The sequence below is a fragment of the Marmota flaviventris genome, chromosome 2 (assembly GCF_047511675.1).
Source record: "Marmota flaviventris isolate mMarFla1 chromosome 2, mMarFla1.hap1, whole genome shotgun sequence".
In the NCBI taxonomy this organism is placed as follows: Eukaryota; Metazoa; Chordata; class Mammalia; order Rodentia; family Sciuridae; genus Marmota; species Marmota flaviventris.
The window spans coordinates 25,982,784-25,996,410 of record NC_092499.1 but is presented as its reverse complement, the minus strand read 5'-3'; the positions used below and the strand labels follow the sequence as shown (position 1 = coordinate 25,996,410).

The 13,627-nt window shown below is 42.3% G+C and overlaps 1 protein-coding gene across 1 annotated transcript in view; it reads right to left on the bottom strand.

Annotated features, from left to right (window-relative positions):
* Sptlc2 (serine palmitoyltransferase long chain base subunit 2) overlaps nucleotides 1-11,728 on the bottom strand; it is a 114,545-nt gene extending 102,817 nt beyond the window's left edge. Inside the window, exon 1 of the mRNA XM_027931642.2 lies at nucleotides 11,400-11,728. Within this exon, the coding sequence (XP_027787443.2) occupies nucleotides 11,400-11,549 (150 nt within the window). The 5' untranslated portion in view covers nucleotides 11,550-11,728. The remainder of the gene's footprint in view (nucleotides 1-11,399) is intronic.
* Nucleotides 11,729-13,627: the final 1,899 nt, after the last annotated feature.

Here is a 13,627-nt window from a genome sequence, read left to right as displayed (position 1 = left end):
CTTGCTAAGTTGTTAGGGCCTTGCTAGTTGCTGAGGCTGGCCTTGAACTTGCAATCCTTCTGTCCAGCCTCCCGAGTCCCTAGGATCACAGGTGTGTATCACTACACCTGACAGAAACTATCTCTTTTTGATGTAAGAATGAAGGTAGATGAACAGTTCTGAGTGGATGGGTATCAGGGATCTCGGAGTTGTCTTTGTTGTTCTGTCCTCTTTTAAGGTGTCTTCATTGGCATCTGCACCAGCAACCACATCTACATTCTATTCCCCAAGAAGAAAGAAAGAGAAATAAAGGGGAAACCTCTTCTGTTTTAAAGGCTATAATGTAGCAGTGGTCCACAATCTCTCTGTTCACTTTCTACTGACCAGAATTTCATAACATGGCTATTCCTGCCTGTAAAACAGACTGGGAAATATAGATTGCAGCTCAGTGTCCATGCGCTACCTAAAACTCGGAGACTCAACTACTAAAGAAAAGAGAGGCAGACTGTATACTGGGGGCCAGTTAGCAGTCTCTGCCGTATATGTTACGAAAAATAACTCTAACTAGATTTTTCCCTTAAATTGTCAAATTTTCCTGGAACTTTGTATTAAAGAATCTATTGTTGGGGCTGGGGGTGTGGCTCAAGCGGTAGCGCATTCGCCTGGCATGCAAGCGGCGCTGGGTTCAATCCTCAGCACCAAATACAAATAAAGATGTTGTGTCCGCCGAAAACTTAAAAAAATAAATATTAAAAAAAAGAATCTATTGTTCTGTTTACTTTGTGATTTTCTTTATCATAAAAGAGCCTCCAAAGCCAGCATAAAAATATTTAATTTGTATTTTTTATTTTATTTTTTTACAGGTGGGGGTTTCTATCTTCATATGTATTAACAAGAACTCAGCAAATGGCCAATTATAGCAGGCAATCAAGATCTGATGCCCCTCACTGGTTACAGCCTAGAACCTACATATATGCCTATAACCCAACCAACTTAGGAGGCTGAGATAGGAGAATCACATGTACAAGGCCAGCCTGGGCAACTTAGTGAGACTCTGTCTCAAAATAAAAAGGGCTAAGGATGTAACTCATGGTCAAGTGCTTGCCTAGCATGCCTACCCCACATACACATGTGTGTGTGTACACACGCACATATACACACACACACACTCACACAGTCTGATGTCCCTCAATATAGAAAAATACTTATTTATAATTTTGAACCAGGTCATCCTCATCCTAGATAATAAACAACATTCCAAATGAACAAAATTGACAAAGTTGGAAAACATCTTTAAAAAATGTCTTGAAGCATAGTTTAGAGGTTATGCTAACCTGATAAAAATCCAAAAACAATATATAAAGTTTTTACAAAGATACATGAAGCAGGCTGAAGCAGTGGCTCAGCAGTAGCACACTTGCCTGGCATGTGTGAGGCACTGAGTTCAGTTCTTGGCACCACATATAAATAAATAAAGGTCTATCAGCAACTAAAAAAAAAAAAAATTTTAAAAGATACTATGGACATTTAATGGAGCAAAAATGGTCTTTTTAACAAACAGAACTTAAACATTTATATGGGGGGAAAATTAACCTCAACGCACTTCATACCTGATTTAAAAAATTAACTCAAATAAATTCTAGGTCTATATGTAAAACACAAAATATAAAACTTTTAGAAGAAACATGGAGATAATTTTTGTGGTCTTGAGTTAGGCAAGGTTTTTTTTTTAGATATAACACCAAAAGCCATTTGTAAAACAGAAATTCTAAGAATTTCTAAGAATAGCACCTGTATCTGTTAACATATTCAGTTGAGAGTAATTGAAACAAACTCTAGCAAAACTAAGCAAAAGTTGATTTATTGAAAGGATGACGCGTACACAAAAGAAGAAGGTGGGGAAGAATCAATGAACAAAAGTGTCTCAGAAAGGGACTGGGTTGGGGCTCTGTGGTAGAGCACGTGCCTAGCATGTGTGAGGCACTGAGTTCGATTCTAAGCACCACATACAAATAAATAAAATAAAGGTCCATTGACCAAAAAAAGTGTTTCAGAAAGGTAGAAACTAGCAAGCTCTCAGGCCTCAACAGTAGGAGTCATGAACGTTTCTCCCAGGGGTTAATGGTCCACTGACCTCTAGACTTTCCACATCAAAATTAAATCCCCAGGACAGAGGGTTGTTGGGTCCCCTTTGACAAAGGTGTTTAACCAGTGCCAATCAGTAAGACCAAGAAACTACAGTCACAAAGCACAGATGTGACCACCAGGGGCCCCACCCTGCACAGCAAGGAGTTTTCCCAGAAAAGGATATTGGGTGCACGCTGGGCTGCCTCTGCAAATGCAGACTCATGGAGGGCACAGACTGGAGGAGGCGGCATTACCGGCTCAGGGCATGTTGGAGGTGCAAGAAGAGCTCAGAACTGTGAGAGCCCCAGCCCAGTCCCTTTCTATGGCAGAACTGCTCTCAAGCTTCCTGACTCTGCATCTGTCACAGATCTGTCTGTTATGGGAAAATGCTACAGAGAAGGCTTAGGTGGCAAGTAAGGGCAATAACTGCCCTGTGGACATCAGTGCCCAGTGTGCACAGGATGCCCCTTAACTGACATGTTCCTCAATTCTCTGTTTTGAGGCTGTCAGCAGGAAAATGGTCATGCCAAACTATATGTGAGTTCTACAGCTAGGTTTGAAAACACTTTCTAGTCTAGTCTACATGAGCTATGTATGTGAGCTCCCTGATTTTCAAAATTTGCCTGCTGAAAAGGGAGGAGACACTTCATGAGTTCAGAGCATGGAATAGCTTGTGTGATCTGCACAAAGCTCCAAAATATTCTCTCTAGTATGTGTGGTATGCAGTAGGGAGAGGCCACAACATATCAGCAAAATTCCAAGAGAAGACCAGCCTATGCAACCAACTCTCAAGAGATGAAAACTATTATCATCACATGTCTAATTTAAATTCTCAAAAATTACCAGTAAACTCTATATTGCCACTTGTAATGACATAGTTCAGACAAACCTAAATATAACCCAAGCTCTTCCAAGTGATTAACTACTGACCCTGGGCCAGTTATTCAGTAGTCTGACTTCAGTCTTCTTATCTGTAAAATGGGGGTACTATTTACCTACCAAGGCTCTTGTCAAGAGTCGATGAAGAGGGATGGGGTTGTGGCTCAGTGGTAGAGCCCTTGCCTGACATGTGTGAGGCACTGGGTTCAATTCTCAGCACCACATATAAATAAATGAATAAAATAAAGGTCCATCAACAACTAAAAAATACATATTAAAAAAATATTCTATGAAGAAACCAGGAGAGGGCCTGGCACACAGCAGGTTTGCAGCAAATGATACCTATTACTACTATCTATCTGGTTTCTTGTCACCCAAAGGCACTGCCTACCCTCCTTCAGGAAACAGCCTGTCTCCCTGAGCTCCTCTCACACCACTTCCTCCTAACCAGGTTTTCACAATCCACCTTCCCTAGCAGCTTGTGTGCTGCATCTGTGTGTCTTCTCCCAGGAACAGAGATTCTCTAGTCTTCATCTCTGCTACCTCCTCTTCTGACTTAATGCCCTCTGCTATCTTCTTTACCAATGGCTTCAACTACCACCTATTCCTTCAATCTCCTGAGTTCCATTACATACCAGGTACAAAATAAATAGTAAAATCTCAAATGTTGGCCTTAGGGGCTTACCAATTAGGTAGAAAGAGGCTTATTTAGACTAATTCAAAATCATCAAATATAAAAAGTCACTACGTTGTACAATAGTTCCTAATCTTTTCAGATCACAAAATTGTTGAATATTTCCCTAACCTCAATATGTGTTGTTTGGAGGAAGGCTAGATCACACCCATAGTCTCAGTACCACTCCATGTCTTACTATACTTAGAAATTATCAGAAAGCAGAGGACTGATTTACAACAGAACACATTAAAAAATGAACACCTTGGACCAGGCGCAGAGGCACATGCCTGTAATCCCAGTGGCTCAGGAAGCTGAGGCAAGAGGATCATGAGTTCAAAGCCAGCCTCAGCAAAAGCAAGGCACTAAGCAACTCAATGAGACCCTACCTCTAAATAAAATTTAAAAAATAGGGCTGGGGATCTGGCTCAGTGGTCTAATGCCTCTGAGTTCAATCCCCAGTATCCCCTCTGCTTAAAAATGAACACTTTGAAATTCAGTTGGTATATTAAAAGTACTGCAAAAAGCACAGAACAATTAAGACTGAGGATTTTTTTTACCATTTAACTACCCCTATAACTAAATCCTCTTTAAAACTAAATATTTTTTTTTGCAACACCATAGGTGGAAATAAGAATCATTCTAAATTTGAGTGAATATGTATATGCAGATTTTTGAGAAAAGAGAAAAATAGTCTGAAATTGGACTCAGGTTCATTGGCTATTGTTGAATAATACACCTCAAGAATTAAACCTAATTTGGAATTTTTTTTAAAAAGGATTGAGTGTTTATTATGGCTATTTTCTTTTTTAAGTTTTTTACTTGTTTAGTTATACAGAACAGTAAAGTGTATTTTGACATATCACATATACATGGAGTGTAACTTCCCATTCTTGTGATTGTACAGGATGTGGTCACACTGGTCGTGTATCATATATGAACACAGGAAAGTTATGTCGGATTTGTTCTACTGTCTTTCCCATTCCCATCCCCGCCCCCTTCCCCCAACTCTGCCCTGTCTAATCCAGTGAACCTCCCCTTGCTGCTCACTGTGAGTCAGCATCCACATATCAGAGAGAACATTCGGCCTTTGGTTTTTTGGGGGATTGGCTTAAAGGTCACCTACTTACCCACAAATGCCAAAATTTCATTCTTCTTTATGGCTGAGTAATATTCCATTGTATATATGTACCATTATTATGGCTACTTTCAAAGAAAGTTTGAATGTGATTCTAGTATCTTTGAAGTTCTGTGTATTTCCTGACATGCCCTGAAGGGTGATAGGGGAACTGCTGCAGGAGGGAAGAAGCAAGTCCAAGATTTTCCCACCCTGTTATAGGGAAAAAGGGACCAGCAAAAGGCCTAAGTTTTTTTCTTCATATAAGTAAAATGCATATTCCTCCCATTATAACTGTAAGTAGTATTTTATGTAATAGATATTGTCATATTCTAGGAATGGCCTATAACATATATGTTTCCTTAACCAGGTTGCAAACATTTTCCACTGTTAATAGCTGAATAAGAGGCTGGGGATGTGGCTCAAGAGGTAGCGCGCTCGCCTGGCATGCATATGGCCTGGGTTCGATCCTCAGCACCACATACAAACAAAGATATTGTGTTCGCAAAAAAAAAAAAATAGCTGAATAAACTGGGCATGGTGGCACATGACTGTAATCCCAGTGGCTCAGGAGGCTGAGGCAGGAATATCACAAGTTCACAGTCAGCCTCAGCAATGGCCAGGCCCCAAGCAACTCAGGGGTTGAGTGCCCCTGAGTAAAAGCTAAAAACTCTAACCTCAAAGAAATGGAAAGTAGAATGAAGGTTACAAGAGGCCCAGGGAAAAGTGGGAAAGAGAAGGAGCAGAGGTTGATAAACAGGTTCTAAGTTAGGCAGAGAGGTTCTGGTGTGCTATAGGGTACCTAAAGAAAACAATGCACTGTGTGTTTCAAAAAGTTAAAAGAAATGATTTTGAGTTTTTACCATAAAGGAATGATGGCTAGGTGCAGTGATGCATGCCTATAATCCCAGTAGCTAGGGAAGCTGAGGTAGGACGATTGTGAGCTCAAAGCCGCCTCAGCAATTTAGCAAGGCCCTAAGCAAGACTCTGTGTACAAATAAAATATGAAAAAGGGCTGAGGATGTGGCTCAGTGGTTAAGCACCAAAAAAGAAAAGAAATGATGTTTGAGGAGATAGATATACTTAACCTGATTTAAACATTATATGGTACCCCATTAAGTACAGAATTTTTATGTTTTTATGTATCAGTTAAAAAGTAAATTTTAAGCTGGGCACAGTAGCACACATCTGTAATCCCAAGTTCAAAACCAGCCTCAGCAAAAGCAGGGCCCTAAGCATCTCAGTGCGACCCTGTCTCTAAATAAAATACAAATTAGGGCTGGGGGTGTGGCTCAGTGGTTCAGTGCCCCTGAGTTCAATCTCCAGTACTCCCCAAAAAATAAATAAATAAATCTTAAAATAATGAATCCCCCAAACAAGGATTAATGTGTTAAGGTCCAGGGGAATACTTATTATGTCTATAATCAGAAATAAAAATAATTTTAAAACAAAAGGAAAAACAGCTGACTCAAACTTCATAATGGGTCATCAAAGTAGTCTTAAAGATAGCAAATGTAAATTTTCTGAGATTAAGTGGGTCAAGAGAAAAGGAGTTTTCTAATCATCACAAACTTCAAGTTTTATTATAGAAGGTTTCTTAGAAACTATTCAGAAGGCCAATGACTTTTGAGGTCACAAACCATTTATTTAATCTAGTGAGGCACACCCACTCAGCATGCAGACACTGCCTCTACCCATCCCTCTCAATTGCCTATTCTACCAATAAACACTGCTGCTTTCTTTGAAAAACTGAACTTAACTGAACCAACCAATTAGCCCTCTCGATGAATGCACTATGTGCTTATAGGGTACCTGGGCCCTCCCCCCAAAGTGGGCAAGTCTGCCCTTGCTGAACATCCAAGTTTTAAAATGCTGCCTTAAAAACAGTTACCTATTTTCCCCAAGAATTCTTACTAGAGAGAATTTTGAATACCACAAATTACTAGAATCTTTCAGAACTAACTAGTGAAAATCAAATGTTCTTCCACTTGAAGCAAAAAAGTATTTAAAACAAAAATTCTTATTCCTAGGTCTAAGTAGTTACATTGTTTCTGAAAAACCTGGAGGCCTTCAGGGCTTCTTATCAGGCCCTGCCAAACCTGAGCAGGTAGAATGGCCATTCCAGCTACTCCTCCTGTTTCTGCCCCGACTCAACTTCTTTCCTCAACTACTATCACATTAATTCCCCAGTTACAGTTTCCCTTCAATGGAAACAAAAGCTAGTAGCTATTTAGTAAACCACCCTTCATTAGTTATTTTTTTGACTTCCTCTAAGAAGCAGGACCAACACTTTGTTCTTTCTACTTTGCCCGTCTTGCTATTTAAAATAATGTGTGGGGTGCAGTGGCGCACCCCCGTAATCCCAGTGGCTCTGGAGGCTGAGGCAGGAGGATTACAAGCAACTTATGGAGGCCCTAAGCAACTCAGTGAGACCCTAGGGCTGGGGATGTAGCTCAGTGGTTAAGTGCCCCTGGGTTCAACCACTAGTACTAAAAAAAGAAAAGAAATCTTGTGCTCCAGTGCCTCCTTGAGATAGAATCCTACTTATTCTAGTGACTCTTATACTTCTAAGATATCATTAAAATAATTCCCAATAGAAGAAAGTTCAAAACTGTCTCAAAGGCAGATAATATCTTTTCCTTTCATACTAGTTAACTGATTGAGAAAGGTAAAATGAAAAGTCCTTTTTGTTTGTTTGAGATGGGGTCTCTCTAGCTGTGATGCCCAGCCTGGGCTGGGTGAAGCTCCAGCGTCAGTTTCCCAAGTAGCTGGGCTTACAGGTGTGCTCCATAGTACACAACTTGAAAAGTCGTTTTTTTTCCTTCTAGTAAAATTTTTCTTTTTTCTTTTTTTTTTTTTTTTCAGTGCTAGGATTGAACCCTGGGATGTTCTACCACTGACAGATATCATTAGTTCATTTTAATTTATTTTTTTGAGTCCAAGTCTTGCTAAATTGCTCAAGGTGGCCATAAACTTGCAATCCTGCTTCAGCTTCCGGAGTCACTGGAATTACAGACATGCACCACCACTCCCAGCATTGGGAGTGCTGCTAACATGGAGTTTTAAAACAAACAATCAGGAAAATTATTTTACTTCAGGTACAACCAAACCATGTCATTTATTTAAGGAAATGTTAAATTTACAGAAACTCTTGGTGATTAAGATTACTGGAAAAATGTAACTTACTGTTGAGAAAATTTCCTCAAATCCTCTGAAGTCTTTAAAAATAAGACAGAGCTGAGCACAGTGGCCTGTAATCCGAGCCCGCGGCTCTGGAGGCTGAGGCAGGAGGATGGTGAGTTCAAAGTGAGGCACTACACAACTCAGTGAGACCCCCATCTCTGATAAAATACAAAACTGGGCTGGGGATGTGGCTCAGTGGTTGAGTGCCCCTGAGTTCAATCTCCAGTATCCAAAAAAAAAAAGGCGAGGGGGGAGAATAAAAATAAGACAGAATTCTCGGGCTCGGGTTGTGGCTCAAGTAGTAGTGTGATCGCCTGGCATGCGTGAGGACCTGGGTTCGATCCTCAGCACCACAATAAAATAAAGATATTGTGTCCATCTAAAACTAAAAAATAAATAGTTTTTTAAAAAGACAGAATTCTGTATCAAGATTCATTTAGTAAAGTCCTACAAAAAGAATTACATAAAACCCCAAGGTTCTTTTTTTCCTCTTTTTTTTTTGTACTGGGTTTGAACTCAGGAGCACTTAACCACTGAGCCACATCCCCAGCCCTTTCTTTTTTTGTATTTTATTTAGAGACAGGGTCTCACTGAGTTGCTTAGTGTCTCACTAAACTGCTAAGGCTGGCTTTGAACTTGCAATCCTCCCAATCCTCCCGGATCCTCCTGTCTCCACTTCTTGAGTGGCACTGTGCCCTACCCAAGGTTCTTTCTAATTAGAATTCTGTCAAAGTTTTTCAAAAGCTAATTGTCACCCTTTACCTCAAAATCTGATTCTCCTCCCAATCATCTGAATGGAAAAAATCACTGCTTTACTATTTAGCTCTTCTGAAAACTACTGACATTGCTAAACAGTAATGTCTGATTGTTTTCAAACGCCTTCCTTTAACACCATCTATTTAAGTACACTCAACCTGAATCTAAGAGTTGACATTTTAGCATATGCATCCATCTCAGAAGCATATTCTAGAGTATGTGGAAATCTTAAGTTTGTAACTTCTCTCCTGCTTATTAAAAGACAAATATTAGGTTATGTGAGGAAATGCATTTATCTCTACCATATTACACTACATATTATATTTAATAAAAGATCGACACACACCTATATGCCTAACATCTTTTTTTTTTTGAGTTCAAGGATTAAACTCAGGGGCACTCCACCACTGAGTCACATCTCCAGCCCTACTTTGATTTTATTTAGAGACAGGGTCTCACTGAGTTGCTTAGCTCCTCACTTTTGCTGAGGCTGGCTTTGAATTTGCAATCCTCCTACCTCAGCTTCCCAAACCGCTGAGAATAACAGGCGTGCACCACTGCACCCGGCTATGCCAAACATCTTATATGTACTGTGAGACATGGTTGGCAAGATTTCCTCCAGAACATAAGGAAATACAGGTAGTGGTTTCAGTCTCTGTAACTGAACAAAAACAACTTTAAAATATTTTTAATATACTCTATTGCTCTCAATAAGTTACCAAGATCTGTCTTCTGCATAAGAGAAAGAATGAAAAAAAAAAAACAAAACTCAAACAATATGCCTCTATATGAATGTGCAGATCTACAGGTCTGAAGTCTGTTTTTAAGACTCTGGAAAACAGTTTTCTAGAGTGGACATTGCAGCTCTTAGAGCATTCCATTAGACCATTCTTCCAAATGCCACCCATGTGCCTTGAGGGAAATTGTTCACTAAAGTATGCTCCCAAAATTCCATCGGATGTTACAGTCACAGATTTTTCATTAGTAACTTGACACTCCTTCACCTTATTAGTTGGGAACCTCTGAAGAAATATCATGCCTACAAATGCTAAATTAAGATATTATGGAAAGGGAGGAATTGCATTGACTATTTAATCAGAATATAACTCCTGATGACTGAAAAGAACACTCAAATATACAGCACCTCTAACATGTGAACAGTTTTCTCTTGACTTCTTTTTCCTCCCTCACTCATTCAACTGTGAAGTGTTTTCTAACTCCAACTGTTAAACTTCCCTATTACATTCTATACCACACCAATTTTGTCTTATTAGTCATTTATATTGCTAGGAAAACAACAAATTCTTCCACCACTTGTTTTTTATCACACCCTCTTTCACAAAATTATTTCTTAAAAAGTGAAAACTCACCTTTTGAATCTGTGTACCTCTCTATCTTGACATCTTACAAATTCATGGGAATCAAGTCTTTTTCACGTATTCTCCACCATCTCCCACATAGTCTCAATATCTCAACTGACCTGGAGAAATGCTTTTTTGTTTGTTTGTTTGTTTGTTTGTTTGTTTCATACCAAACAGTAACAGGCCTATCCATCACAGCTACTACTGTTGGGGGGTGGGGGTTACCAAATATTTATGTTAAGGCCAAATTAAGATATCCCATCAAAAACTCCAACAGTCACACTGCTGCTAAAGAAAACAGGGTACTTAAAAAAAATTTTTTTTCTTTAACATCTGAACAAGACTTATAAATACTAAAATCAATTAAATTATCACAACACTCTCTTCCAGTCACATTAATCTTGCATCTTTTTAACCAGCTCATTTTTTAAGAACACTTTTCAGCAGAAGAGGCAGCCCTGAGAATTGGAAGGTTGATAATAAGTAATGTGAATTCAGAACTTTTCAAAATATTTTAGAACTGCCTGAACCTGGTTGATGATTCAACCTTGATTAATTAGTATAGAGATTCATCACAAGTTAGCCAACAATCCCCTGTGTGATGGCACTTCTGCTAGGTCAAAAGGATCACCTAATTCAACCCGGAGCGTGTGTGTGTGTGTGTGGGGGGGGGGGGGGGTGTCTCACCTCCACAGGCAGAGTAAAAAGATAATGCTTTCTAGGCATCGGAGCAGGTTCACTGCCAGGTCCATGGTCCACTGTCCTGCTAGTGGAAGAAGTCTAGAATATGGTAGGAAGACACTGGGTGTGTTTCCACCTGGCACCATCTCCTAACTTTCTTTGCCTCCTAAGGACCCCAAGGGTGGTTTTCCTTGGGCGGTTGCAGGATTCTTATTAGAAGGACGCAACTACCTCGTGGGTTTGAGGAGGAAACCTCGGGTGAAAAATACAGGAGCCCTTGCGCAGATCCTGCTTGGGTCCGAAGGGTCACTGACAGCCTCCCCTGGGGAGCCGCCCGCACTTCTGGTGGGATCAGGCAGAGGGAGGAACCGCGGGCTCGCAGCGGAGCTCAAGCCTCGGGGGGAGGGGAAGACCTTCAGGCGCGCAGGGATGGGGAGCCCCGCGCCGCCCTTGAGCCTCGGGGCTTGGGGAGGCCGGGTCAGCGCGCGGACACGGCCGCCAGCACACCTGAGCCGCGCCCAGCCCGGCAGTCGGTCACCGCGACCTCGCCCTGCCCGGCCGCCCCCTGGGCCCGCCCGACGTCAGCTCGCGGGGTCCCGGCCCACCGCCCCCGACCCGACCCGGTCGCCCGGTCCCATCATACCTGACCGGCAGCGGCGGCGGCGGCAGCGGCGGCGGCGGCGGCGGCGGCGGCGCTGCTCCTCACGTACCCGTTCCGCACTTCCCCGTTCGCCACGCAGCCGTTCGCGCGCGCTGGGCGGCGGCAGCAGCAGCCTCCCGGTTCCGGCCGCATCTTACGGGCAGCACCAGGCGCAAGGAAGGCTCTGTAAGCAGCGGCGGCAGCTCCGACTCCCGCTCCGCACCGCACCCACCTCCCCGAAACCGGAAATGGCTGCAGCGCCGCCGCCAATTCCCGGTGCGGCCGTCACACGGAGGTGGGGCCCGCTCTCCGGAGGACGCGACTCGCCCAAGGCCCGGTGATGAAGGGGGACCCAGGGCGGGGCCGAGCCGCGCAGGGACGAGGGCCTGACGGCGGCTGGCCAATCCGGAGGAGGAGGAGGCGGACCTGTGCGGCTTCCCAGCCAATCACGGGTGAGAGCAGCGCGGCTCTCCCGCGCAGAGGGGCTTCTCTAGAAGGGACTGGTGGACCTGGCACCTGATTGGAGACCCAAGCCAGGTCGTGTAGGGCTTGGCAGCCTAATGGTCCAGACTAAGGAGGAGGCGGAGTCCAGGAAAAAGTAACCAATGAGAGTGTGAGGAAAGAAAGAGGGGCTGAACCTGTCGCTAGAGCGGGTTCCCTGGTTCTCCCAGACAGGTGGTGCCCTCTCTGCCATTGCCTCCTGGGAAGTAGAATCCCAGCCCAAGACAGGCAGCTCATTATTTCATTAGCAAATCCCCCTGTGGGTGTTAATAGAATAGCCTTTTTGACAATCTCTCACCATTCTTCAATATGCAACACATAACACATTTCTTAAGTAATAATTCAGATGTCTCTTCTTGTGCCCTTCACGTTTGTCCCTGTCAGGGTTTTCCCCACTTCCTTTTAAAGACTTCTTGAAAATCAGGAAACCTGGGCTGTGGATATGGCTCAGTGGTAATGTCTGCCTGGCTTGCATGAGGCCGTGGGGATTCAAAAAATAAATGAAGAAAGAAAATCAAGAAACCTTTCAACTCTGTCAACTAGACACTAAAATTTGAATATTTAACCACTTTGGGAATCACATTTCTTGAAACGGAGTTAATACTTTCTGCCTCACAGACTCATTGCTAGAATTATATTAGTAAAGTGTTACGCATCAAAATATCTTACCCAGTCTAGAAGCATGGTAAATATTATTTTCTAGCTCTTTTAGTTCTGTCTTTGTAGAGTGGGTTAAAAAAAAAGAAGAAGAAGAAGTTTGATCTACATTACAGCAAGAGACTTTCAGTTACCCATAAAGAATTTAGTGTCAAGTTAAAGAGTATAGACTCGAGTCAGTCTGGGTTTCAATCCTGGCTGTGCCATTACTAGCTGACTGACCTCTATTTGTCTTCCTCTGTTCAGTGGGGATAATAATAGTTGTCATCAGGATCTAATGAGTTAATACATGTAAGGTGTTTTGCATAGGACCTAGCAATTAGGAAGCATTCATTAAGTGCTGGTTATTATTAATTGCTGACTGCACCTCATAGAGTCCCTGCATTTCCCCCGTACTCTCCTGGAGCTTTAGAAACAGGTTGACAAGGAATCAGTTTTGCTTGGGGAACTGAACAGTAAGAGCAGGTGGGGAAGACACCTATTTGAATGGACAAACATTAAGATCCTGAAGTGAACATAAGTCTATGAATTAGGGTAAAAAAAAAAGAATATTATGCACCATGAAACTGACATTCCAGGGAGAGACAAGTGCACATATAAAGAAAACAATAAAAGGCTGACCCAGGCCAGGAGGAACTGGGTGACAGGACTTCTGGTGAGGAAGGATGGATGACAGTGGCAAGTCAAATTTCCACATAGCAAGTTTTCAGGGCAGGAATCTGTTGGAAGCAGGAGCAGGACCTAAGAGATTTTATTGAAGCTTAGATAATGAGCTGAATGAATCTTGAGAAGGCTTGAGAGGATGATACAGACCGAGATGGATCTTGAGGATTAGCAGGATTTGGAAAACAAGAACTGAGAAGGAAAGGGAGGGTGTTCTAGAGAGAGGGTACCTTCAAAAGCTCAAGTGCAGAGGATGGAAAGAACAAAGTCTGAACTGGAGCCTAAGAAGAGTAAAGGTACCTGGCTAGATTAGAGGGATCCTGTTAGCCAGTCCCACCTTCCTGAAGGGAGGACTCCAGCTCCTTATCTTGTTCTGCCACTTACTCATCATGTGTGGTCTTGATCCAGTC